The following is a 26237-nucleotide window of genomic DNA, read 5'->3' on the forward strand; positions in this document are numbered from 1 at the left end:
CTCGCAGCGCGGCGCTTGTCGGCGGCCGCTGCTCCAGCCACCCACGCTGCCGCTCCACCGTGGCCGCTCGCTCCGCTGAAGCCGCACGCCACGGCCCCGTCGTTGTCCCGCACGAGAAGCGCGGGGCTCGGTCCTGCTCGTCCCGCCCACATCTGCACGTAGCAGGTCCGCGCATCACCAGCCTCCGCGCATCACCGGTCTGCCCGCTGCTTATGGAGCTCGTCATCGGGCATCCGCTCCTACCAACGTGGGAAGCTCGCCTTGAACGTTGTCGCTCCCACAGGCCGGCACCAGCAGGCAACGCACTACCTGGGGGCTCGCCGGCCCGTGAGCTCGTCAGGGCGCCGCCAGGAGCCGACACCTACGCCGGATCTGAGAGAGTGGGAGGGGTGAGGGTTGAGGAAGGGGTGGATCTTGGGTGGAAGAAAGAGAATGAAAACGAAAAAAGGGGAAGGGGTAGGAAGATAAGGCAACCGTGGGACCCGCGCGCACGGGGAGCGTGGACGTCGGACAAAAATTCGACCGCTCACAAATGAGCTCACACAAAAATGTGTCCCATCCATAGGAACGGATCCAACGTGGGGGCTGAAGCCCCTTACAGCTTGGCACCTCCATTGGAGCGAGGGGTGAAAAAGAGAAGAAGAAACTGACACATGGATGGTAACGAGACTTCAATTTGTTCTCAGTGGGCTCGGTCTTCAAATAAAATATTAGAGTTTTGCTCATCTATTCCTTCTGCGTGAGCTTCGTTCATGAGAGAATCTTACAAAATAATATTCTACTTGCTCACGGGTAACCTGGCATCGGGAAAGTCCAAGCTTCGATGCCTGTTTTTTTACTCAGCATCGGCTGTTACAGTGGCAAAATCGATGTTTGAACCTTCTCTTTCCTATCCGAGCGTCGCTTTTGCTTAGAGCCGGAGGCGAGTCGGCGGGGATCTAGACGATGGTGCTCTAGGCGCCTGAGGCAGCCTTCCTGCTGTCGTCGGTGCTGCTACATGGCCTGGTTGTGCTCCAGGCACCCGTCTTCCAGCGGTCGGTGGCCCAGCCCAGGTTCCTGCCATTGGTGCCGGCATGGTGGCCAGCACCATTGGTTGGTTAGTCTCCTCACTGCTTAAAAAAAGGACCTCCCGTTCCAAGGTTTAGTACCCGTCATTTTTTAGTTCGATATTAATACTAACATTAGTACCGAACCTTCCAATAAGACCCTCGTGATCCCCTTTAGTACCGGGTGGGGGCTCCACCCGGTACTAAAGGTCACGGGGTACTAAAGGGTGGAGCTCCCACCCGGTACTCAAGGGTTTCCCATCCATGCACCGCAAGGACTTAGATTTTTTTCATGCGACTCCATGCGCTGCCTGCCCGCCGCCCCCTCCCTTGTCTCCTCCTCCCGCTATCTTTCTCTCCTCCCCACTGCTATCTTTCTCTCCTCTATCTTCTTCCTTCCGCTAGCTAGATCTCCTTCCACTGCCTCCCCTCCCCTCCCCCCTCCGCGAGCCCCTCACCGGCAGTGAGGAGTAGCGGCGGGGCGAGGTGAGCGGCGGCGGTAGGCGGAGGGCGACGGGGCGGGGCGGGATGGAGGGTGGCGGGGTGGGGGGGGCGAAGCACGGCGTCGGCGGCCATCGGGAGTGGCGGGAGGGGTATGGGGGTGGAGGTAGAGGCGGGGCGGGCGGGCGGAGGCATGCAGAGGTGAGGCGAGCTGGCGGAGGCAGAGGGGAGGGGCGGAGGCGGAGGCGGAGGAGCAGGCGGGCGGGCGGGAGGGGGTTGGCGGCGGGAGGGGGCCGGCGGGGGCAGAGGCGGAGAAGACGGTGGGCGGGTGGGAGGGGGTCGGCGGGGGCAAAGGTGGAGGAGCGGGCAGGCGGCAGCGCCGGGCGAGGGCCGGCGGTATGGGGAGTGGGGCAGGGTCGCGGGGGGGGGGGGGTACGGTGGGAGGGATTCATTTTTTTATTTTTTAATACCTTTTAGTACCGGTTATCTCAACCGGTACTAAAGGATCCCCCTCTAGTACCAAATTCCTAGTACCAGTTGCGGAACCGGTACTAGACGTGGATTCCTAGTAGTGCCTCGAAAGTTTGAACAGCCAAACCACCCAAACGCTGCTCATATTTGGACTCTTCTCGGCTTCTTGATTGGTAGCATAGTATACTATTTTACGATCTTTGATAAATAGGTGTACCCTAAATTTTAAAGAAAGAAAAAATGAACATCTAATAAAAAAGGGTAAAAGGAAGTACCACGAATGCAGCTGTCACTTATATCCCACCAATTTTGGTTCAGTCACTAATTACGGGGGTGTATAATGTTGATCTCTTTGGTCATCACTCGTGCTTGCTAGGAAGAGAGCTAAATGCCAAATTAATCCTCATAATTTTCTTCGGTTCTATACCTGAATGTTGATAAACTAAATTGGCGCACTCGCATTTCCAAATTGTTGTATCATCCCATGATAAAATGAGAAAAAGAACTCGTGTTGCTATGATCTCCTTGGAAATAAAATGGCTTATGTAGCCGCAGTACATTCACGTGAAAAATGCTTGCATACCGAACTACATACTCATATAGCTTGCATTATTCCGTTGTAAAATATTCTCCCCACAACATAAAAAACATGCTACTATACTGTGCTCCCCTTCGAAGAGCCGAGAAGATGAGCAGCATTTGGGTGGTTTGGCCGCTCAACTTTCGAGTTCAGGGAGGTTCTTTGGTGCAGCCGAACTCGACGACGAGCACGGAGAGCGCTGCATTGTTTCCTGAAACACGCTAGGCAGGGACTGAAGCGACAGGCTGCCTTCACGCCAACTTTCCCGCCGTTTTGGCGTTTTCAAATCGCAAGGAACAACTCCTATCCAAGTGTTCCCTCCACGCTCCACTATATATACCATCACAAGCTTGCAATGCTCGTAACTCATCCGTCAGGAAGATCGGAGACAACGTGTGCAGCTGAGCTGATCCCACAAGCTGTAGGCATGGCGGCTTCCATCTCTGGATCCTGCACCTGCTACCCTAGCATCGCACCAGCTCGTGGCAACCGCCGCAGCCGCACCGTCGTTAGAAGCTCCTTCGCGCCGTGCTCGCCGGCGTCCAAGCCCTCGACGACGCTGCGGATCGGCAGGAAGTGGCCGGAGCTCCAGGGCGCCCGCGACTGGGACGGCCTCCTGAGCCCGCTCGACGGCGCGCTCCGCGGCGAGCTCGTCCGGTACGGCGAGTTCGTACGCGCGGCCTACGCCAGCTTCGACTTCGACGGCGGCGCCCCGTCGTACGGCTCCTGCCGGTTCCCGAGCCGCTCCCTGCTTCGCCGCGCCGGGCTGCCGGAGACCGGGTACCACGTCACCCGCCTCCTCCACGCGGCGTCCACTTCAGCGCCGGGCTGGCTGTCGCCCTGCAGCTCGAGCTACATTGGCTACGTCGCGGTGTGCGATGACGAGGACGAGATCGAGCGCCTCGGCCGCCGCGACGTCGTGATCGCGTACCGCGGCACCGCGACGTGCAGCGAGTGGCTCGACAACTTCAAGTCCAGTTTAACCCGGCTGCCATCATCGTCCACCGCGGCGCCGTCGTCGAGTGACGCTGGTGAGGAGGAGGAGGAGGAGCCAATGGTGGAGAGCGGGTTCTGGAGGCTCTTCACCACGCCAGGCGAAGCGCACAGCAGCCTGCAGCAGCAGGTTCGCGACGAGGTGCAGCGGATCGTCCACGAGTACGGCGGCAAGGGCATGCCGCCGCTGAGCATCACGATCACCGGCCACAGCCTCGGCGCGGCGCTCGCGGTGCTCTCAGCCTACGAGATCACGACCGCGGCCGCGCAGCAAGGTGTCGACGCGGCGCCGATGGTGACGGCCGTGTCGTTCGGCGGGCCGCGCGTGGGCAACGCGGCGTTCCGGCGGAGGCTGGAGGAGAGCGGCGGCAAGGTGCTCCGCGTCGTGAACTCGAACGACATCGTGACCAAGGTGCCGGGGTTCCCGGTCGGCGGCGACGAACGCTGCAGCCAAGGCGGCGAGCCGGCGAAGCGGAAGGCGAGGGTGCCGAGGTGGCTGGTGTCGAAGATGGGGTGGGCGTACAGCGACGTGGGGCGCGAGCTGCGGCTGAGCAGCCGGGATTCGGCGCCCAATAACGTGGTGGCGTCGCATGGCCTCGACTTGTACCTCCAGCTCGTGGCTGCCTGCACAGATTAGGCAATGTAGTAGTGGTCTGTACCAGCCTGACAGCGTAGAATATGCTAATTAAAGTAGTGATTAGTTTGTGCCGCAGACAATTAACAGGAATGTTTAACGCCCGTTTGGATGCAAACTAATTTTATTTTCGGTCTCCTGATGAGAACATGATGCTTCCTGATGTATATGTGATGGAACATGCATGGAACTGTGTGGAATAATGGATGGAGTATTAGAGTAGCTAGCATGCCCAGCGTTAGTTCATGTGTGTCCAGTGCACTTGCTTGCTTGATAGTTGTTCGTGTGGGGCTAAACAAAATGCTCAAGACACCTTAGCTAGCTAGCTAGACTCATGACAAGAAGTTATGAAAAATTAGACATTGCAACAAATGTGCCCAAATTTTAGAAAATTTAATAACTCGTGTATAATGATAGTATTTTAACATATATGACTATGTATAGTAGGAAAATAAAGAGAGTATACAAACTAATAAGATCCACTAATTTCTTCTTTTTTGAATAAAAAGTATAAAAAAATTGAAACCACAATTATTGTTACAATCTTACCGTGACTATTTATGGTAATATATCGATATGTAATTGATGTGAATTCAATTATGTTGTGTTGAGGTTCTTGAGCTCCAGCGCATACCCACTAGGCCAGAGGGCATATGTCCATCTACAATGTGGTGGATTATCTCTTGAACCCCGGAATTGCCTAAATTTTAAAGAAAGAAAAATTGAACCTCTAACGTATGTATAAGGAAATACATGTCAAGAACTACAAAGCACATTTATAATCTGTGCGTCACCAATTTTTGTTAGTCACTCTAATTAACGTTTCTAGCGATCGAGTGCACATTTATAATTTAGAGTCTGGAACTCTGGATTTTGTCACCGAATTAACGTCTGGATTTTGGTGACACCGAGTCAGCAAGATTTGCCGTGCCTCGTACTACTAATACGGCTTAACCTTAACATAGGCGGCGCAGCAAATTAAACCAAATAGGTCGGGCTCGCCGCCGTTGGTTCGTCGTCTTGTGCGAAATCTGAGCTGATCAGTTTGCAGTGACACACGCTTACGCATTCCTATGCAGGTTGTCCAAATCCTTCACCCAGTCCAGAGAGTCCAGAGAGATTTATACGTACCTCGATCGAGCTAGCGTTATGCCGTGTGTCCACGGCACACGGCGAAGCCCAAAAAAACACTCGCAAACACTCAGTTTCCGGTAGTGTAGCTAGGACACTTAGCGCCTAATTATCCGGCCTCTACGCAAATGAGCTTGCATACCTATGCATACAGGACGCGCGCCCACCCACCGGCCGGCCTAATTCTTCTTCTACCGGTCGTCTTCCTTTTTTTGTTTTTTTCCCGTAGCCAGAAGCAGGCGAAAGGAGGGAGTTGGAGTTTGGCCGGACGCAGACATCATCCCAAATGCCATTGAGCTGTGCTCAAACATTCGCTCGCTTTGCATGGCCGGCCATTTTACACGTGCGACACCCAGGCCATTGCATGCCCGGTTGCCTGCACGCACGTTTTCAACGTACCACGCCCAGTGGCCTCAACGTGCTAATTGCTGCTCCACATGATGGCTGATGATGGAGATGGTATCTGCCCACCAGACATGGTGGCATACAGCACTGTCATCAATGGCTTCTTTAGAGAGGATCAGGTGGACAAAGCTTACAGCCTATTTCATGAAATGCTCGATCTAGGGATTTTGCCTGATGTTGTGATCTACACCACAGTCATTGATGGCCTATGCAAAGCTGGAGCAGTTAGCAGGGCCGAGGGTGTCCTTCAGGAGATGATTCTTAAAGGTGTTAAGCCAGACATTAATCCATATACTTGTCTGATCAATGGATATTGCACTTCAGGACAATGGAAAGAGGTGGTTCGAATGCTCAAAGAAATGTCCAAACAGGGTCAGCGACCAAATGTTGTTACTTATAATTTGCTGCTGGACTATCTTTGCAAGGATAGAAACAGCACAGAAGCTAGAAAGAGTTTTGATTCTATGATTGAAAAGGGCATAAAACCTGATGTGGCGACCAAATGTTGTTACTTATAATTCTGTTGATGACGCATTCAAAATGTTTTAAGCTTTGTGTTATTCGGTCCATCAGTAGCATTTATTGTCTGGACTTGAATGGGTCACAACTAATTTTTTTTTCTTATAAGTTGCGTTGCCAAGGTTTTGACACTGTTATCAGGTTGAGTTTCTCACCTACCAGTTTACCCAAAATCCTAAGCTGCTAGAGCAGATAGACAATACACATGAACTTTTAGCATCAGAACTTTAAATGTTGTAGCTCATGTTTCCTTAATCGTTTTAGGATGCATAACTGTCCATGTTTTACTGCTAGTTTATTTTGCCTTTGATCTTTACCTCTCCAATTCTCCACATTGCAGGTCTTTTTGTTTAAAACATCTGCTCTGCACAAGTGCAACATGGCTGGAAAGCCTGCTGTAGTCACTCATGGAGTCATGGTATGGATGGTATGACTAACAACGTCAAACCTGCTCAGGCGGAGACTACTGATGTGGCAAATGCAGTACTTGACGGCAAGTTGTTGACAGTTTTAGTTGCTTTTTGAAAATCTGGGTAGACTTGGGACCAGTGCACTCGGAAAGGACAGTTCAATCATGAATTGCCATTGTTTTTACTGCAGGAAGTGAGGCCATTCACCTTGGTGCTGAGACTCGTGACTTATGTACAATTGATATTAGCTCAACAGTGGGCAAAATTGTGCTGAGGTGAAATTTCTATTGAGTTATATGTTTTCTAGAAAAAGGGTTGCATTTTTAACAATTATCATTACTTCAGTGCATATATGATGACTGTTTTTTTTGTTCTGCATCTGATTGATTTAGTTATATTCGCTTGCCAACTTTTACAGGCTGAGAAGGTATTCAACCATGATTTATACTACAAGCGAACTATGGAACATGTGGGAGAACCCATGACCCACTTGGAGTTTATTGCTTGTCAAATACAGCCTTTGTTTAATATACATGGGAAACTCTTTTTCTCTCTATTGATGTTTTATCACCGTCACAATTTTTTCATGAAACACGAATTTTTTTAGTCTATGGATTAACCGCTTTCTAGGTGAGAGCTGCTATCAAAGTTAACACATCTGTGTTCATTTGCTTCACCACTTCTGGACGGACTGCAAGGTAGATAGAAATGAATATTGCTTCTACAGTTCTGCAGTTTAGTGGAAATTTGTCTCATGTATATCTATGTGATCAGCAGGCTCACCGCTAAATATAGGCCCAGCATGCTTGTTCTTTCTGTTGCCATTCCTTGTCTAAAGACAAACCAACTGAAGTGGAGTTTCACTGATGCTTTTGAGGTAGTGTTCATGATCTTTCATGTTTCCTATTTGTGCATATGGGCATTGTCTCATTATTGTTGGCATGCTTTTCATTTATTTGTGAATGGTAACATTGGTCTTGTGAAGTTTCTCTTGTTGACATTGAACATGTAACATACAAAATTGCATAACTCGGTATAGAATAGCTGTATGTCAATATGTCCCATGTGATACTCAGTATAGAATGGCTATCAAACTTATGATCTACCACATGGCAACATTCTTGATATCTCATGCAGAGTGTTGTTCTGAATTTTGATAGATATTGGTTCATTTCTCCCTAGTACTCTGTTCGTTCATGATTCTAGTAGGATTTCGCTCAATACTGCATTTGTGGTATCTTCCTTTTCTTGAGACATTTTTATTGAAAACAATAATTAAGAGCCTTGACTCCTTTTTTGTTTGAGAAGACAGGCCTGTGCTGATATTTGGCACTATGTAACTCGTATTTGTTGTATGGTTTCTTCTAGGCAAGACAATCACTCATTGTTTTCCCTGATGCTTGCTGATCCACGGCATCCAGTAAGTTAACAATCTCTTTAATTCATGAATCTAGTATGCAAAACACATACTGGTTGGATTTCTTTCAGTTGTAAAACACATCAATCCCTATCATTGGGGAGGGAGGAATTCTACAGATTTGTAGCACACTACAATGCAGCTCACCAATTCAATTCTAAACCTTTGCATGGTCTGATATTATGGTTAATCAAAAGATATTTCCAACTTTAAAAATTCTCTGGTTAATGGAGCCAATCCTTACAGGAGAAGGCTACGTTAAACTGATAATGCTTGAAGTGGTGATCCCACTTAGCTTGTTCTTGGTGCTTAACTCTGATTGTGTCTTAATCTCCTGAGCAGATATTAAGTCTTTGTTTGTCATGTTTCGTGTTTTTCCATTGCGTGGTGCAAATTGATTGATTACTCCTGTCCGAACTAATGAGTGATTGTCTGGTGAGTTGTTATTAATCACATACATTGCCTTTCAGGCCGAGTCTACCAGCGCTGCAAATGAGTCAGTTCTGAAGGTTTATCTTGACCACGGCAAAGCCTCTGGTGTGGTCAAATTCCATGACTGTCGTTGTTTGGCACATAGCAGGAGAGTCATTGGTTGTGAAGATCATTGAGCTGGATGACTGGACGGGCATTTTTTGCCGATTTTTGTCTCGGGCGAAACCTATTGGCCTTTGCAAAATAAGCAGTTTTTCCTATGGTGCCTTCACAGGATTGCTTAGCAATTTAAAACTCCTACGATGTAGGTCGAAGTTGTCAAATTCTGCAACATTACAACCTAAATGTGCTCCATCAAACTGCATTCTATTCCTGCTATTTGTTTGACCAGAGCCTGTTTTTCGTTCATCTATTCGTTTTGCTGCTCATCACGTTTGTTTTTTATCAATTCAATTGGGAGAAAGGTTATTAGTACCTTGATCTGTTTCTTATACTGGCATGAAATCTACCATCCTGTCAGTGTTTAAACGCTTAGGTGAATGCAGTCTGGTCTAGATCCTACGCAAGAACTCAATTAGATAAGTACCAGCGTGTGTTCTAGATGACCAGTTGCCGTTGTGAATCAACGACAAGTCATTGTGAATGAACGCTGATACTGTTCTAGCAAGTCATTATGAACCAACGCTGAGGTTGATTCAGCAAAACAAAGTTTACAATAAAGCCGAACACGTTACATAGCAAAACAGTTCACAGCTTTCTCTTTGTATTCAAGTATTCAACTACTCATAGCTTGTAATATACAAATTCATTTGCTTCGTGATCACTTACATGTGTTGATCGCTTCAGTCCAGCCTTTACAATGTTCAGACAACAATGTTCGAAACTGCACATATCCTTTTAGCTTGCTATACTAGTGCCATTGTCAGGCACTATGGAAGGAATGGTATAGAGAGGCTACAATTTGTACCAGAAAAAAAAAGCAGTAGTTCATGTGGACCGGTCCTCCAGCCCTGTGATGGCAGGGCGCTTACTCTATATTGTGCCCAGGGCAACTTAATGAACAATTTTTACTCAAAAAGCTTCCAATGCTTTCATTAGAATAGGTCACTAGTTTGATGGGTTATTCAGCATGATTAGCAAGTGTTGCTGCGTTGTTCCTCAACAACAGGAGTGACTGACATCTGCGGAGGATAAGAAGATATCCAATTTGCCCACAAATTTGCAACTTTAACAATATAGTGATTGCCATTCCACATGATCAACTTCATTCCTACATGGAAGCAACAGGAGTAATTCGTGGAGCTCTTGAAAGAGAAATCAGACAGCCAAAAAAATTTCATTCTGAAAATAGTGGAACCACAGCACAAGTTTTACCTGGTACAGAACTGGGTGGGAGGAGGCTTAGTCTACATGTTGTCTTGTTGGTGGGAAGAAAATTTTGTAGACTGGGCACCTCAAGTTCATTAATATTGTTGATGGACTCCAAAAGAGGTTTAGCCACAGATGCATCTAAGTGATTGCTGTCAACAACCCTTTTAAGAGCCATTTCTAAACCACTTGTCCAAGCATTAATACATCTGTCCAAACAAACCAGCATTTTACTCAACATTCCAGGATCTGCAAGAACCCAAGGCTTGAAACACTGCATGGAGAAACATAAAATCTGTGCAACTCTATATATCTCCCCAAGAGCAATAAAGTAACGACCACCTGTGAAACCAACATAGCTGAGAGTTTATAGTTGAATTCCATCTGTGAAGATAAACAATCATCCAAAAACAAACGATAAAGCTTTACTGATCGTGCAAAATATTTATACCTTCAGAAATCACTTGGTCGCAGACATTTGTATGACAAGATTTTTGCCAAATCGCTGCACCATGCTGCAATTCTTGGGCACAGGGCAGAAGCATACTGTACCATGCACCGACATAGTCACCTTGTTCCTTTCTGGAAGCTAGCTCCAATGTATGAAGGGTGGAAACACTGTGCTTGTAAAGTTCAACTGCCACACTTGTATCTTCAATTGCCTGTAATTATGTATCACACAGAAAATGTTCAATCAATATATTATTTACTTTCCCTAATCAAAATCAGATCATCAGTCCATCAATCATTCTATCAAGAAGCAGATGGGAAAAATTGCAAGATTGAGTGCACATACTGCACATTATAAACAACAGAAATTCACTCAAGAAAAATTTCAAGAGTCATTTACCAAAAGGGATTACTGGTGATAATAATAAACAGTGACATCAAGACAAAATCATGATGTCAAACTGAGCAGAGAGAAATTAGGTGGTTGAGAAAGAATATTAGTGTATTGATATTAAATAAATTTAGATTAAAAATCAATATTTCAAGACAGCAATTTACGAGAAGGAAAACTTTATTTGTGATTTTTGCACTGCCAACAGTAGGGAAAGCTCCTACAACAGCATACTGATAATGAGCAGGAACTTACGTAACATAAACAATTATACATACCCGTGAAATCTTTTCTGCTAAACAATACTCTTGTTCAAAATCCTTCAGTTGTTCCTCTTTGATACAGTTAAGCACTTCTGTTATACATACATCCCTAGGATGTTCCTCTGTGCAAAAGCCATTGGGCAGTGAAGAATCTTTTAGTTTGTCATATATTTCCTGGAGATTAAGGAAAATGCATTAAAAATTATAATTTCAGTCCTTGAATTGATGCACGTTAACTCAAAGCAATTTTCAATATATTCAAAAGACAAATCTCATTTATAGCCACAGATAATCAGAACCCACCTGAATCTCCCTTCCGATTGCTGTTGCTTTCCTGTTTTCACCAGACAGTGTAAAAACCTTCTGTGCTGCCTGAAGGCATATCCTTAGTTACTAAATCATGAAACAAAATATACCAATAAAGTCCTTTATAGTGTATTGAGTAATCACCGACCTTAAGATCCTTCACATGCTGGAATACTAATGTCAAGGACTCTTCTTTCAACCTATGGTAGAATTCAATCAAAATGCAATCACCTGTTGAGCTACTAGAACGGTTTTCATCTGTTTCAAATGAAGAGTTCTGATCACTGATCATTAGTGTACGTCGAAAGAAAAATAAACTAAAACTGTGTGTAAGCAGATAACTTAAATATATTGAAATCTCACCATTTCATTGTTAGAAAACAAATCATACGAATTCTGCACACTTTCTGCAGAGCTTTCTTCAATGCGAATAACATCTGCCCGAACACTCTCTTCGTACAGGTTGAGTATGGCTGAATTATTAGGCGGAGAGTAACCAGAGGCCTTCACACATTCTCCCGTGGACTCACAAGTCCCAATATCAACAGTAGTTTGACGAAAATGGTTCAATTTTTCATCAACACTGGTTAACGATGACTGGACTTCCTGGTCAGTGCTCAATGATTTTGTTATACCCTGGAAGATATGAAAACATTTGGATCAACCAATGGAAATGGACAAATTGACAGATTAAGAGAAAGAACAAAATCTAGAAATAATTGTTGATCAGGGTTGGTAATGCTGTAGTTCAATAGAATTCTCTTCTGTAAAACTTTAAATGATCTATCATTGAAAGCATAACTGCATAAGTGTGATCCCTTTTTAGTACAAACTATCATTGACACTGCGTTGCTATCATATCCTCAGCGACTGCCATTTGTCTGAATGGTGTTTCGGATTTTCAGTCAGAGCTTCACACCAACATACACCTTAGCTGTACATAAAAATAGGCAAAACAAGACCATGCAATGTAGTTGCACTTTTATATTGAATATGACAATAATGGTTTACTTTTTGATAACCAGAGTCCAGAGGTCCTAGTGTTGTGAAACCAATGAGTTTGCTCGGTGATTTTCTAAAGCAGGCCAGGTTTGGCAGCCTAGCTTGAAATTTACAAGCATGTAAGGAACCAATAATCCTTCCATCTGTTACCCCAAACACTGCGTCATTCATATCATCCCAGTAGCCCACCCTTCATTTTACACCACACTTATTCAAGTTTGCATTCTGTTAAGTACCACATTTCGTCACCATAATGCTTGAAATAATCATACATCATACTAGGGCAATCCGAATGTTTCTTTCGGATAGTGCCAATGTCATTATACAGTCATTCCAACTAATAACTCCAAACATCTCATGGCAATTTGGCAAAGACAGCTAAATAAGCTACGGAAGGGGAAATGCATCACAGGATGCCACGCTCACCTCAATCTTTCCAATCCCATCCCCAAGCGCTCGTCCGCCTCGATCCTGATCGGCCGGTTCCGCCGTCGCCGCCGTGAATTCCCAATCATCGTCTCCGAGCCCTTCGCCATCCTCCGCCTCATCTTGCGGACCCGCATCCGCAGCGCCGGCGGTGGGGGAAGGCTGAGATCCGTAGAGGCCGGCGATGAGGTCCTTCAGATCCGCTGGCCTCGATCCGTCGGTGGTGAAGGACACGGCGCGCTGGGGCGCCGTATCCGTCGGCAGCGGTCCCCCCGGTCCTTCCTCCTCCTGGTCGTCGCCGGCGCCGAACAGGGAGAGAGGGAGCGGGCCCCGCGGCTTCTCCCAGGAGGAGGGAGCGGCGTCGGAGGTAGCCGTCGGAGGGGTGGGCGGCGCGGGGGCGCCCGCGTTGGATCCGAGCTCGCTCGCCACGAAGTCGCCCCAGTCGTCGTCGAAGGCCGCGAAGGTGTCCGGCCGGGGATCGGCGAGGGCCGGCTGCGGCGCGGCGGGCGCGGGTGCGGAGGCGAAGGTGAAGTCGCCGAAATCGAAGTCGTCGTCGAGGAAGGGCGCGGGGGGCGGGGGGAACGCGACGGCGTCCATGGCGCAGGGGAGCTGCGTTGGTCGGCGGCTGGAAAGGGAGGGAATAATGCAACCCGGCCCTTCGGTAATCGAACCAAATTCTACTGTTCTGAAACCACATCGCCATCGTCAGGCTGCGCGGCCGCCTGCTTACGGGCTTGTTGGGCCGGTATGGCACTGCCAAGCCTCCGTCATGCCGTCCTGGGCCGTCAGCTCAGCTCGCCCCCGACCTGGTGGCCTCTCTCCGCTCCGGCAGCCTCCACCACCTCCTCTCTCTGTTGTGTTTGTGACGCGAGCACTTGAAGATTCGCGAAACCCAGCGCGACCCGACACCCGCAGCTATGGCCACCGTCCAACCCCAATCGCCAGCGGGCCCCGCCCCTTCTACCCCGCAGAAGGGGCGGCATGGTGACGCCCCCAACCCGCCCGCCGCCTCCGGCGAACCCCCCGCCGCGGCGGGTCCGGGCGGCGAGATCGCCGCGCTCGACAAGCAGCTCGCCGTCGGCGGCGGCGGCGGCGGCGAGGAGAGGAAGCCGGGTGGAGGCGCAAGCGCCGGCGCAGGCGGGGGAGGGAAGCTGGTAGCGGAGGCCATGCGCAAGTACGCCGCGCCGCGGTCTTCGCGGTTCCACGGCGTCACACGGTGCGGGCTGGCAACCCTGGGGAATAGGGGGGCGGTACTGCCCGTCCGGGTGCCTCTCGTTGTGCTTTGGATTGATTAGGTTGTTCGCTGCTGCTCTGGCCGCAGGCTGAAGTGGAGCGGTAAGTACGAGGCGCACCTCTGGGACAACACCAGCCAGGTCGAGGGCCGCAAGCGCAAGGGCAAGCACGGTATGCGCGCTACCAACCTCAACTCCGAGCTCTAGCTCACTGTAAAATCTTCTGAATGTTTCAACCATTGTTGTATATATACGAGATGAAACCAACTCTGCAGTTTAATTAGGTGCGTCAATGCCATGTACTAAACGGCAGGATCAGTTTCCAGATTTCATTTCTTTTTGCTTTTTGCAGCAGAGTAGCTAATCAGTCGAGTACATCATATTCCTGGCCTCTTTCATGGTGTCCTAATTGCATCGTCAATGCAGCAACTAGAGTTCAGCAAGTCACCTAGTATGCTCTATCCTAATTCTACCTGTAAAGGAGGATAGACCATGATGCTAGGATAGTATTTTTGTGTTAAGAAAGTTAGTGCCTATGGATGGGTGCATCAGGTGCGCCGTCAATCTTGTATTCGTGAATGGTTTATCGATGTTCTTTTTAATTTGTCTTTGAAATAGGATATATAGCACCCCAAAACTTGTGCTTTATGAGGTACATATATTGTGCTCAAAGTTATGTTTTCTGTAATCTTTATGCTTGTCTATCAGAAATGTTAATCGCCATAATAAGGTGCAAATGGGTCACAATACAAGACGAATAAGATGCTTAAAAATGCATTAGGATTCATGATATCAGCATATGCTCTGGATAAAGAGTCATTCTCCTAATAGCACGTCCAGTCACGTCCTTAATTTTCCAGTGTTCTTAAGCTGATCCTTCATTAATTTGTGCATGGAACTTGGTTTTTGCTCTTGGCTGCTGTTTGGTCTTCAGTGTACTTAGGTGAGTGGTGCTACTCATGGAAGGGGCTCATTTGGAACACAAAACTGCTCAAGTTTTAACTTCTTTTCTGGCATTACAGGCAGCTATGTTACTGAAGAGCAGGCTGCAAAGGCACATGATTTGGCAGCCCTTAAATATTGGGGCACAGGTCCAAACACCAAACTGAACTTCAGTGTAAGATTTTTTTTCCTTGATAATTCTGTGTAAGAAGTGAATGTTGCTTAGTGCATACTGATATGTTTAGGAACTAGCGTATCTTGTTCAAGAACTGGGAAAGTAAATTGCATTAATAGCTTTTATTTATTATCAGATTTCTGACTATGAGAAAGAAATCGAGATTATGAATACCATGTCCCAAGATGAATTTGTTGCCTACATAAGGAGGTCAGTGGTACATTCAAAAATTTATATTGTAGTACTTATATGATGTGTCCTTTCTTTTTTATTGTCATGATTTATTGTTATAGGCAAAGCAGTTGTTTCTCAAGAGGTACTTCATCATACCGGGGTGTAACCAGGTGATGATTCTTCTTTGCTAAATGAACTAATAACCATTTGATATCCTTTGAATGGAGGGAAAAAAATGTTGTGCTTAACTAGGGACGTTTGAATGGTCTGTTGCGATTTTGCAACTTTCTCTAATCACTTTTTTACCAACAGACGAAAAGACGGTAAATGGCAAGCACGAATTGGTAGGATTGGTGAGAGTAGAGACACCAAAGACATTTACCTTGGGACTTTCGGTGAGTTATAAGGTTTCTACCTTGTTGAACTTCCAAAGCTTTTCTGAATGATAGTCACTAGGCACTACAGCTTGTTTCTGTCAACTAAAAACTAAAAAGCTACAGTTGATTGATATTTCTAGCGAAATTATCCTTAATTAAAATTGCCCATGGCTTGCAGACACTGAAGAAGAGGCGGCTGAAGCTTATGACATAGCAGCAATTGAGCTTCGGGGTGTTCATGCCGTTACCAACTTTGACATTAGTAACTACTGTGAAGATGGTTTGAGAAAACTAGAAGGCCCGTCAGAAGTGGCAAAGCTGGAAGGTCCATCTGAGGTCATGAAGCTCGCTGGACAATAGACACTAGACATCTAGAATAGAAACATGTACATTATTTTTCCATTTCATTTCATTTGTCATAATATTTCACCCTCCTTCTGGTATTCCTGTTATTAGGAGTCACCCCTTCATTGATCATCTGATTGAATTTAAGCATAGCCTCATCCACTCTTCCCAACTTGCAAAGTACATCTATTAATGCTCCATAGTTGACTACATCAGGACTCAACCCTTGCTGCCTCATCTGGTCAGATACATGTATTGCCTCATCCATCAGACCACCTCTAGCATATGCACAGAACAATACGTTAAAGATTTGATGGTCAGGTGAAATACCATTAGCTACCATCAGATTGAAGAGATCATGCATATCAATAAGATCTCCTTTCGAAGCATACCCATTAAGCAGAATGCTATAGGTAGTTACATCAGGTTTTATGCTCTTTTCAATCATAGAATCAAAAATCTTTCTAACTTCTCTGCTGTTTCTATTCTTGCAAAGATAGTCCAGCAGCAAATTATAAGTAACAATATTTGGTCGCTGCCCCTGTGTGGACATTTCTTTGAGCATTCGAACCACCTCTTTCCATTGTCCTGAAGTGCAATATCCATTGATCAGACAAGTATATGTATTAATGTCTGGCTTAACACCTTTAAGAATCATCTCCTGAAGGACACCCTCGGCCCTGCTAACTGCTCCAGCTTTGCATAGGCCATCAATGGTGTCGAGACATCTTTATGTGACACGCAAATTTGTTGGAGTAATTATGTCTGTCTAATGCACTGTCTCATGCTCTAATTTACTTGCCATGTTCTGTGGTCTCCTTTGTTTAGAGAAATGTTATCTTGACAGTGCTCTTCAGCATCAAGTTTATCACCAAGTAAAATTATCTTGTTTTCAGTTCCAGTTATCTTTATAACAGGGGTCAATTTACAAGTAAATGGGTGCCACAAAGTTTGGATGCTTTTTGTTGCATAATTTGTTAAGAAATCCTGCACTCTTGACTCCCAAGAGTAAAATCAATCATAAGTGTCTACTGTTTGCAATTCCACAGATTAGGTAAATCCAATACTATCGTTCTATGGATTAAGATATTAGAAACAGGCTCTAACAAGAATAATTGTTTGTTTTGTGTTGGATTTGCCCACTTTGACATGTTTTTGAAGGTTTGTTTGGTAGGGTTTTTGTTTTCTATAGCTGTGCCTGCACCGGTTGCTGGTGGGGAGTCTAGGGGGAATTACCTCAGAAAATGCAGGAGTATTTTCCATGTGTTGCGCATATTATTTGTATTTACGTATTCCACCACCCTCCATAGGTCAGGCCTTCCTGTAATTTAAAGATATTGTATATGTGCTTATGGGATGTCCCTGAACATCCATATTTGCATGGGTTGCAGTTCCATGTCCATACAAAAGAGCCGTGGAAGGTCCCAGTATGTCTTTTGGCTTTTGCTTGGAATTTAGAATGGTTGTAATACCAACAATGAACTGAGATTTTTGTGCTCCTCTGCGAGCAACTGCAGTTTCAGTTGCAACAGCATTCATCAGGAGAATGAAATCTAGAGCTCAAGTGAAACAGTATTATTACTAGCATAATCTAAAATGTGAAAACTGTATTATTCACTGGCATAAAAAGCTTTTTGAAACTTCAGCTGAAAGAATGCACGAACTTTGGCTCCAAGCTTGGCCAATACACAACATTGTAAAGAGTTTATAATAACTATATTTGATCCCAACTGCTCAAATACATCATCAAATGATCAAAAGTTGAACAGAAATTCCAGTTAAGTACAAGGTCGGTCGTATGGCCATGGAATCCAAAGCACCAACTCTAAACAATTTCCAGGTAAACTACCCTACTCATTCTTACGTTTGAACATCCGAATCAGATAATGAATTAAGGACACCAGCCACTGCCAGAAAATAGCGAGGTAGTTTGCCTTCTTTGGTTTCACTTCAGGCCTTGGCCCAAAGAGACCTTTGTATAGCTCTTTCTGCTTTTGGTACAGAACCTTGTCTTGTTCTGCGAGCAACCGGAGCTCCCGAAGGATCTCCTTGTCTTCTGGGGAGTATTTCTTCGCTTTCAGGAAATCCTCCCTGGCCGATTCTGTCTGGCCAAGTTCAGATTTAGCTTTTCCTCGCCTGAATAGTGCTTTCACATTACTTTCGTCCTCTGACAAGACCTGAAGAATAAGATAACGGAAAGGATTGGCCATCAAATCAGTAATTTTACAGACAAAGGGTAATTTTGCAGTAGGAACATGGGATTGTTCAATTGATTATTGATCAATCATCATAAAATCAGCACTTTTAAGAAAAGAGCGGAAAAAGGTGCAAAATCAGCTGTTTGATAACTCTAACGCAGAACCTTGCATGTTGATACCTGAATTCATGTAGGCCACATGAGGTTAGTTGCTTAAGCAGACATGTTTTTACCACCGGAACATAAAATCATGTATAGTTTATGTGAAGGTCTACGCAAACTAGAAAAATGCACTCATGAATGTAAATCATGCATTGAAGAATGAGTTTTCTCATGGGCGTAGTAGAATAACATACGATGCTACACTGCACAATAGCTTCATTGAATCTATTTAGTTTGATAAGGCACGCAGCCATGTTGAGGTGACATGGATTTTTCACAGCCAAGGCCATGTCTCTGTACTTCCCAAACAATTGAAACATGAAATCGTCACCCATGTACGCAATTGCCTGTAAAAAGGAACAAAGTAGAGGACTGAAATCAGAATAATGTGAAGAACTATAAGCATGCCAAAAGTGAAGTATGCCACTAACCATTTCATATTGCTGCATGGCCTCCTCAAGCTTCTTTTTTTTGAAATATTCATTGCCTTCAATCTTTCTCCGGTCTGCAGCTGCAATCCTCTCCTCAACTGTCATGTCACTTCGAGCTTTCCCCTGATTCACAGTTAGTCATGATTTGAAAGTTCCCAACTTGAGGAAAGCAAGTAATGCTAATCAATACGAATAATATCAGCCTACTCTTCAAAATAATAATGATTAAAGCATTATGTGGGGTGGAGGTGGGAGAGCTTTGTTTCTCTACCTCCTTGATATCATCAAATCCAATAAGTTCAACTTCATAAACAAGGTCTGCCATTGGAGGAACATTTGGGAACGAAAAGCTTCCTTCTTTGCCATAGCCTAGCTCCCAACCAACATGCAACAATGCACGCTCCCCGCTTCTCATGTTGCCAACACCAATGCCTAAACCAGACATTTCCTTTTTCTCTGTTGATGGAGTAAAAAGCTTTAGAAAGTTACTCCATAGGCGATTATCATTGATAAACACTGATGTAGTGTTGATGATGCCCATATAATTCTCAGGTTATTTACCCATACCTGTAGGCTTGCTGAGCAATGCAACATAAAAAGGTACAAATCAGATATGAGTAATGCATATTTCACTCTTTCATCTCACAACACATTAACCAGTTAATAGCAGGCATGACAAGTTACTGGCTGGATAACTGGCTATTCAGATCCTCATTAAGAGTCATCATCATTGTACTAGAAAACCATAACAGCATGCAAACGAAGCTGTTTAAATTTATGGAGTTGATGGATGAAATTGCGTGCAGCCGAGCAAAGCTGAGTATAAAATAAGTGAAAGTGATTTTTGTGGCACCTTTTCCAAGTACTAGTTCAATCGGATGCTGTTCCTGCCACGTATCCTCAAATTTATGAGATGATCCTTGAACCCATGCTCTATAGTGCACTGCAACACAAGATTTAGAAAAGAAAAAGTTAATTCACTGCTGTTCTCCTTTGAAGCACTTTGTCATGTTGCTAAATCATAGTGCATGTGCATGCCCCCTTCCAATAGCAAAAGGATTGACGTGCGGTTACAGAATTAGGCAACTTTCAAAAAGAAAAAAAAGGGGGGTGGGGGGAGGGGGGGGGGGGGGGTCAAATCTGAACTTTTGAAAATTGACATAATCAATTAGAGTACAAAAACAATAGGTGTTGTTACTCGATGAATAGAAACGAGATGTGGGACACTTTTGATAAATAGAACATCAGCATTAGAGCAACAAACTGGATAGGTACCAGCAAAAGATATTAATACTCAGTGAATGCAAAAGAGTAACAGGAAGGCACAATTAGTATTAAATATCTAGAACTCTAAGCCTCCAGTATTCCACTAGCTTACATGGCAAAGTATTCTAGTGTGTTTGTGTTGAGAAAGCAGCCTATGCCTAGATAGTAGATACATAGAGAACTTGTCTACGTATTCCCATTTCAGTTATAAAAGTGCTATTCACATTGAAAGCAACCAAGGCCATTAGCATCTCATGATCATAATCCTGGGACTGGGAAAGAGAACGAAGTTTGATGAACATGTAAGTTATATGTGTTGCCCCAAACCGTTAGATGGGGGAAACAGCGCAAACAAACACAAACGGGATACGATTATAGAGTAGAATATATGGCTCGTGCAGTATGTTATTCTTATCTAGAAAGTAGAAACCAACATCCCAAGCACTGGAACGGACCATTTATGCCATTACTCACCAAAGCACGTCGCAAACTTTAAGGGTCTCTTGCCATGGCCTTCTTTGATGACTTGTTTCTTAACTTTATCATGAAGAACCTCCATATCAGAGGAAACCACGGGTGGAGCACTGCCATCCTGGGGAGGTTCAGTATGCACAGAAGAGGCCTCTTCCACTGTTATTTCATTATCACTGGAGCCTGAGAATCAGAAAAAGAAGAACCAAGAGGAAAACAGAGATGAGGATTCAGAAATTGCTCGCCATCTCGATACAGAGTCCAATTTCACTATCTAGCCACATTACAATTCAGGAAAGTGTCCTGCAGCAGCTGTGAATAGCAGAATTCGAAACCGCCTCATTGTAAAGTAGCGGCCAGCTTGCTCTAATCTTCAAAGTCCCAGGTCCCAACAGAAAGCGCAGACAGGTATCCGAAACAAAGAGGCTCAAGTGAGAATACCGACGAGAGGACAGGGAGCTCCACCTCCACCTCCACGGAGCACTGGGCACGCGTGGGGGCGGAGAGATAGTTCCCGCGAGCGAGGAAGGGACTCACCAGCGGCGGGATCGGAAGCGGCGGCGGCGGCTGCAGGCGCCGAATCTTCTTCGACGGCGGCCATCGCTGCGGGTGGCTGGCCGGGAAACGGCCGGCCGGCGGAAACTTCTAGGCTGCGCGGGTGGGGACCGATACCTGTACGCGCAGTGGAGGGCGAGAGAGGAGGGGAGGTCTTACAGTTTCTTGGGCCAAGAACCCACCGTACCGGCCCACCAAGTCCAGTCCCAACTAACAACAACTACTGTAACAGCTAACAACCATCATCTTTCCTGGTCTTCACCCTGGGACAGCGGCCTCTGGACACGAGCTTCAACTTGCACATCAAACTTCACCGTATAAAATACAGACCATCACCAGGCACGAAATATGAAGGAGCCATGCAGATCGAGCAGTGGAGGAAATATTGCAGTTTACAAATTCTTGAATCACATGCAGTGAGTTTTGGTTAAAAACCATTGCCAAATTCGCTGCCGCCGCTACATATTTACATACGGTTCTGTTCACATGCAGTGAGCTATGTTCACCACCGCTAACACTAATAGCCTCCGCATGAAACATACGGTTTTCCTTAAAAGCTGAACAGTCTTCTACCTCTGCTCAGCTGTTCACCAACCTCGACATGTACAAACACGGCAGGGTGCTGCAGCTTCCTGCAAACTGACACCCACTATCCAAAAATGTGTCTCGCCATTCTGGCATCCTACCTAATTGGTGTGTGATCAATCAACAGTGCCATCGCTCAGGATGACTTTGAAGCTTGCTTTGCCAATGACCAGCTGCTGCATTTACCTTACCAGTTACCACCTCCCTCTTCAGACTTCAGACAGGGAGCACTTAGCAGATCATCATTATCAGCCAGTGTTCGGAGTTATAGTACCAGAAAGGGAAAGATTCTGATCTGTCTTCGTATGCCTTTTCATGACGAGGGCGTATAGAAGCTCATTCCAGGTATCCGGGACACCCGGCAGGCACCAGTGGCTGCAATCCTGTTTGTAGCGAGGGACGGGTCCTGACGGGCTTAGGTATACCGAGAGGTGGCCGTCTTTCCGCTGAGCTGTCATCTGTGTCACATTCAGCATATCTAATCCAGAAAGCTTGGGTCTCAGATTGTTCCCTAGAACATCATTCACAGGTTTAAGCAGATCATCCCATTCTTCCAGCGATTCGGGTGGAGTCAAATCTGGAAGAGTTTCCAAGTGACAGCTCCCTCCAGTCTTCCAGTCACCACCTCTGCATAATATAAAGATGACTCCAGATTAAAGAAACAGTTTAACATATTCACTGGAAAACACATCTTAATAATGTATTTTGATATAGCTTTCAGAATAATGAATAGGAAAATATGAGTGCTGCTAAAGGCTTCAAGCACTTTTCACAGTAATATGATTTACTTTGAACATATCATAAAAGAATCTCAAACACTATATGATCATTCTTGAGAAAGGAAACAGATGAGGCAGGTGATCACTGACTCACTGCTAACTGAGCAATTATACAGACCTGAAATGCACAGGAGCATATGTACGATAGATGACATGGGTCTTGCTTGTGTTAACTTCTCTGTGAAGCCAATCGGACAATGTCTGTATTGATCTTCGGTATGCATCAGTAACAGTCATATCCATTTCCACCTCACCACCTTCTTGGAAGTAGGCACCCCTGATTTAACACATAACAGCAAGTCAGCTTCAAGTAGGCATAAGATTCAACTATGGTTATCAGAAAATGTGATGCTTTTTTTCTTCTAAAAAAGGTGTTATAAAGTATGATTTAACAGATTCAGGATCGCAACATTTTCTCCAACAGCTAACAGAAAATCATATATATGAATATATGCCATGACCTCATGGGTGTGGATAACTAGGTACTAATATTAAAGAATTAGAAGTGCTGCCACATCACTGGTAAAAGTGTGAAGTACATTAAGTCTGAAATTGAAAGGTGAATTCTTGATCTTCATGATCACATTTCAACAAAACAAAAATATTATAAAGAAACTAAACAGAAAAGAAACAATAATGAAAAAAAATCTTGAATGTATGGATCAGATAGCTATTTCTCTACGAAATTACTGATATAAGAACTAACTGAAGGTGATACCAAATGATCTTAATAAAGATCATTCACATCTAAAAAGAATTGTCGCCAAGTGAAGCACATAATACTACTAAGTCCATAATCCAAGTTTATCCTTACCCCCTTATTGTTTTCTCAATGTTCCACCAGTGCCCAGTGTTGAAGATCAATACATCAGCATCCTTCCACTTACCCCGATCAGACATCCAATCCATGGCATCCACTCGAATCGTGTACTTAACAATCTCAGGGGCTCCAGCTGGAGCACGACCTTGAAGGACTATAAAAGGGGATCTGTAGTATTCCACAGTGCAGCTGTAGTCTCTAAAGTTGAAAATCAAGAAACCCATGTGCTTTGTGATGGGACTCCCATTAACTTCATAGATTGAACTCTTGTTATGAACAGCAGTAGAGAGCATACAAAGTAGGGACTCCCATTGGTTCCTTCCAATCGAATCACCAACAAATACTACTCTTCTGTTCCTCAGCTTCTCCAGCATGCTTTTGGCATCAAATCTAACAAATCAAAGAAAGAATATGACCATGTGAGAAAAAATGGCATCGATTCTGCTAGAGTGGTAATGTAGATCTTCCAGATTGTTCTTCAGTCCTAAACCACAAGCACCAGACAGACATGATTTAGAACAAAGCCATGAACTTACAAACTAGAAAGTGTGATGATTATAGGTTAACTTAAGTAGAAAGAAATTGATAATCCCAGTTATTCTTAGACTTCTTCGAAGGTTTTAATTTGCCACCAAAGGTTACCACTGTAATTCCTCTTTAATTTCCTCTATCATAATATGCAATCATTACGTATCATCTTTCAGTTTCAACACACCCTGAACATAAAACACGTAAGATTCCACTAAATGTCACAAGCAGCTTTGTCTAAAAAAAAATGTCACAATCAGCAATTCAAACCAAGGACGTGCCCAATTAACTGCGGTTAATGAATTAACAATGCTACCAATGATGATGCCCGCACTGTGGAACCAACATTGTCAATAGCACATGCAACCAACACCATCAGTCCCTATTTTTAGCTTGTGAAATGAAATACACGTACTGTACAGGTGGCATTCGATGTTGGGTTCAATTCAGAGATAAGGGACATAAGAACAAACCTTTATGTCAACAGAAACAGCTGAGCGTTACAATCAAAGATTAGATAGAGGTGCATAATACTATCGGGTCAAGAAATAACTGGACGAGGCCATCTTCCCATCACAGGTTGCAAGATGGCAATGTCTTGACGACTGAATAATTAAAGAATGAATACTATTTGATTAACTACCTTCTTGAGGACTAACTATGTGTATAAACATTGCCTTCTGACCGAGTGGCAGGCAAAGGGCATCGAGTTTCCAATCGCACTACACAGTCCCATGCTGAAGTGGTGTCGACAGCCTCGTGTTGCAATAATCTAATGGCAAATTGCGCATCCACCGATCCAAACCTAACTAATGACACGTACGGAGTGTCCTGAGTACTAAAGGACCCTTGTTGGAAGTTGAAAGTTTGAACTAGCACTGTCAAATTTAGATTGGTTCGAAAAACAATGCAGCATGAAAATTCAACTGAGATGCCCAAGTCAAATTTTTAGACTGATTCAACTAACAATGCAGCATGAAATTTCAACTGGGATGCCCAAGTTTCTTCACTTCGACAAGCTTAAGAAATCTACCGCGAGTTCTGGAGACGCTCAAGTGGTTTCTCAACTACACCCCCGAATCCAGCAGGCAAACGGGGCAACCGCCAATGGAGGAAAGGAAGAAGCAAGTAACGAATCCAGACCAACCCACCTGGGGAGATCGCAGCGCGTCGGCTGCCACCGCCACTTGGTGTAGGACGCGTCGGGGCGGCCGTTCTCGGAGCAGCGGAAGCCGACGTCGAGGAAGGGGCAGTCCCTGGAGTCATAGAGCGGGTATCCGCCGTCGGCCCGCACCCACTCCCCGTCGAACAGGTCGCACTCATCCTCATTACCCGCCGCCGCCGCCGCCGCCGCCACCTTCCTTCGCGTTTGAGCCTCCGCAGCCTCTGCCTCGGCCGCGATGGAGACCCCGCCGGCCCAGAGCCTCCGGGGCGCCGCCGCCAGCGCGCCCGACGAGCAGCGGAGCGAGGCGGCGCAGAGCAGCACCAGCAGCGCGGCCGCCGCCACCGCCGCCGCGGCCAGCCCCGCCAGGCCGGCCCTCTCGAGCGGGCCCTTGGCCGCCCGCCGCGCCAGGCGCTTCACCGGCGAGCCCAGCACCATTGCCGCCGCCACCGCCGCCTCCGGAAGCGGAACCAGTAACGGAGTCCGACAGCAGGGGCAAAGGTTTTCTTCGTTCCGCGCCCTGGTGCTTCGGGCCTCGGTGCGTGTCGCCCCGCCGCGCGGGCACCTGGAGCCTGGGGGTCTAGTAGTGGCTAGTCAGAGGAGCGGTGCGTGCCGCGTGCGCTGCGTGAGTGTCGTGCGCCCGCGTGCAGGAGGTGGAGGAAGTTGTTGGCGGAGATGGCGATTGGCGTGGGGAAGCCGAATCTGTCTATGCCTAGTTCATTCGTTACGGTTGGATTTCAGGCACGTGGTGGAATCCCAAATGTCTAGTTCATTCGTTACTAGTAGTAATCACCGCGCTGTCGATTGCCAGTTTGTCACACGCCATTACTGCAGTTTACTAATCACGGCTGCGATCAGTGCGCGGCAGTTAGCCGTGTAAACAGGGGGCACCGAGCGAGCAGTTGAGACTTGAGAGGCCATGAATTCGGCCGTGCCGGCCTTGCAAGGCCAAGGTAGGAGAGTTATCAAGGCCAAGGTATGTGCTAGTCTTCATCATGGGTGGGGTAATCCCAATCGGTTGGTAATCCTCACCCTCCTGTCCTGGGTTGCGGCTTTAATCGACTGCGTTCATTTTAGTTAGTGTGTGTGCTTGCGATGGGAGATGATATCAGTTCCTGGCCCACGAGAAAGGGATATCAGTTTATCTGATATGTGGGCCATGTGCCCACGTCGATATTAAATTTATTTTTTGTTTGGGAGGGTCCAGGGCCCTCAAGCGTCGCTTGGGCTTGGCACTACAGCCCTAGCCTGGCGCAAACCAAATCAAAGTAGAAATTTTGTAGGCCCCAAATGGGCCTTCTCTACCTTGCTTAAGGTCCATACCGCATACCCGGCCTGTTCCCCCACTGGG

The 26237-nt window shown here is 46.0% G+C and overlaps 5 protein-coding genes and 1 pseudogene across 6 annotated transcripts; 3 read left to right on the forward strand and 3 right to left on the reverse strand.

Moving 5' to 3' along the window:
- Positions 1–2438: 2438 nt before the first annotated feature.
- LOC117864948 (phospholipase A(1) DAD1, chloroplastic) lies at positions 2439–4168 on the forward strand. Its single transcript, XM_034749014.2, has one exon. It carries the CDS (start codon positions 2894–2896, stop codon positions 4166–4168), a length of 1275 nt encoding a protein of 424 aa, XP_034604905.2. The 5' UTR covers positions 2439–2893.
- A 5046-nt stretch (positions 4169–9214) lies between these two features.
- Positions 9215–13361, reverse strand: LOC117862683 (uncharacterized). Of its 2 annotated transcripts, XM_034746183.2 has the most exons (8): positions 12686–13338; positions 11621–11893; positions 11406–11534; positions 11255–11323; positions 10967–11125; positions 10299–10509; positions 9854–10189; positions 9215–9749 (listed from the first exon to the last, which is right to left on the reverse strand). In XM_034746183.2, exons 1-8 carry the CDS (start codon positions 13280–13282, stop codon positions 9613–9615), a joined length of 1911 nt encoding a protein of 636 aa, XP_034602074.1. In that variant the 5' UTR covers positions 13283–13338; the 3' UTR covers positions 9215–9612. The 2 variants fall into 2 exon arrangements, with proteins under 2 accessions (XP_034602074.1, XP_034602075.1); XM_034746184.2 differs by lacking the exon at positions 9215–9749 and having other exon boundaries at positions 9931–10206; positions 12686–13361.
- A 171-nt stretch (positions 13362–13532) lies between these two features.
- LOC117862688 (AP2-like ethylene-responsive transcription factor AIL1) lies at positions 13533–16088 on the forward strand. Its single transcript, XM_034746189.2, has 8 exons — positions 13533–13901; positions 14007–14089; positions 14852–14860; positions 14940–15034; positions 15171–15244; positions 15328–15378; positions 15521–15603; positions 15764–16088. The coding sequence occupies exons 1-8, from the start codon at positions 13603–13605 to the stop codon at positions 15943–15945; spliced, it is 876 nt and encodes a 291-aa protein (XP_034602080.1). The 5' UTR covers positions 13533–13602; the 3' UTR covers positions 15946–16088.
- A 1536-nt stretch (positions 16089–17624) lies between these two features.
- LOC117862687 (peptidyl-prolyl cis-trans isomerase FKBP42) lies at positions 17625–21151 on the reverse strand. The gene is made up of 7 exons (XM_034746188.2): positions 20995–21151; positions 20461–20640; positions 19574–19663; positions 18992–19176; positions 18721–18843; positions 18484–18636; positions 17625–18107 (listed from the first exon to the last, which is right to left on the reverse strand). The coding sequence occupies exons 1-7, from the start codon at positions 21056–21058 to the stop codon at positions 17781–17783; spliced, it is 1122 nt and encodes a 373-aa protein (XP_034602079.1). The 5' UTR covers positions 21059–21151; the 3' UTR covers positions 17625–17780.
- Positions 21152–21350: 199 nt separating this feature from the next.
- Positions 21351–25544, reverse strand: LOC117862686 (protein trichome birefringence-like 11). Its single transcript, XM_034746186.2, has 4 exons — positions 24876–25544; positions 23191–23586; positions 22495–22653; positions 21351–22224 (listed from the first exon to the last, which is right to left on the reverse strand). The coding sequence occupies exons 1-4, from the start codon at positions 25322–25324 to the stop codon at positions 21846–21848; spliced, it is 1383 nt and encodes a 460-aa protein (XP_034602077.1). The 5' UTR covers positions 25325–25544; the 3' UTR covers positions 21351–21845.
- A 449-nt stretch (positions 25545–25993) lies between these two features.
- Positions 25994–26148, forward strand: LOC117866049 (U2 spliceosomal RNA; annotated as a pseudogene).
- The last annotated feature ends 89 nt before the right edge of the window (positions 26149–26237 follow it).

The sequence above is a fragment of the Setaria viridis genome, chromosome 7, assembly GCF_005286985.2.
Source record: "Setaria viridis chromosome 7, Setaria_viridis_v4.0, whole genome shotgun sequence".
In the NCBI taxonomy this organism is placed as follows: domain Eukaryota; kingdom Viridiplantae; phylum Streptophyta; class Magnoliopsida; order Poales; family Poaceae; genus Setaria; species Setaria viridis.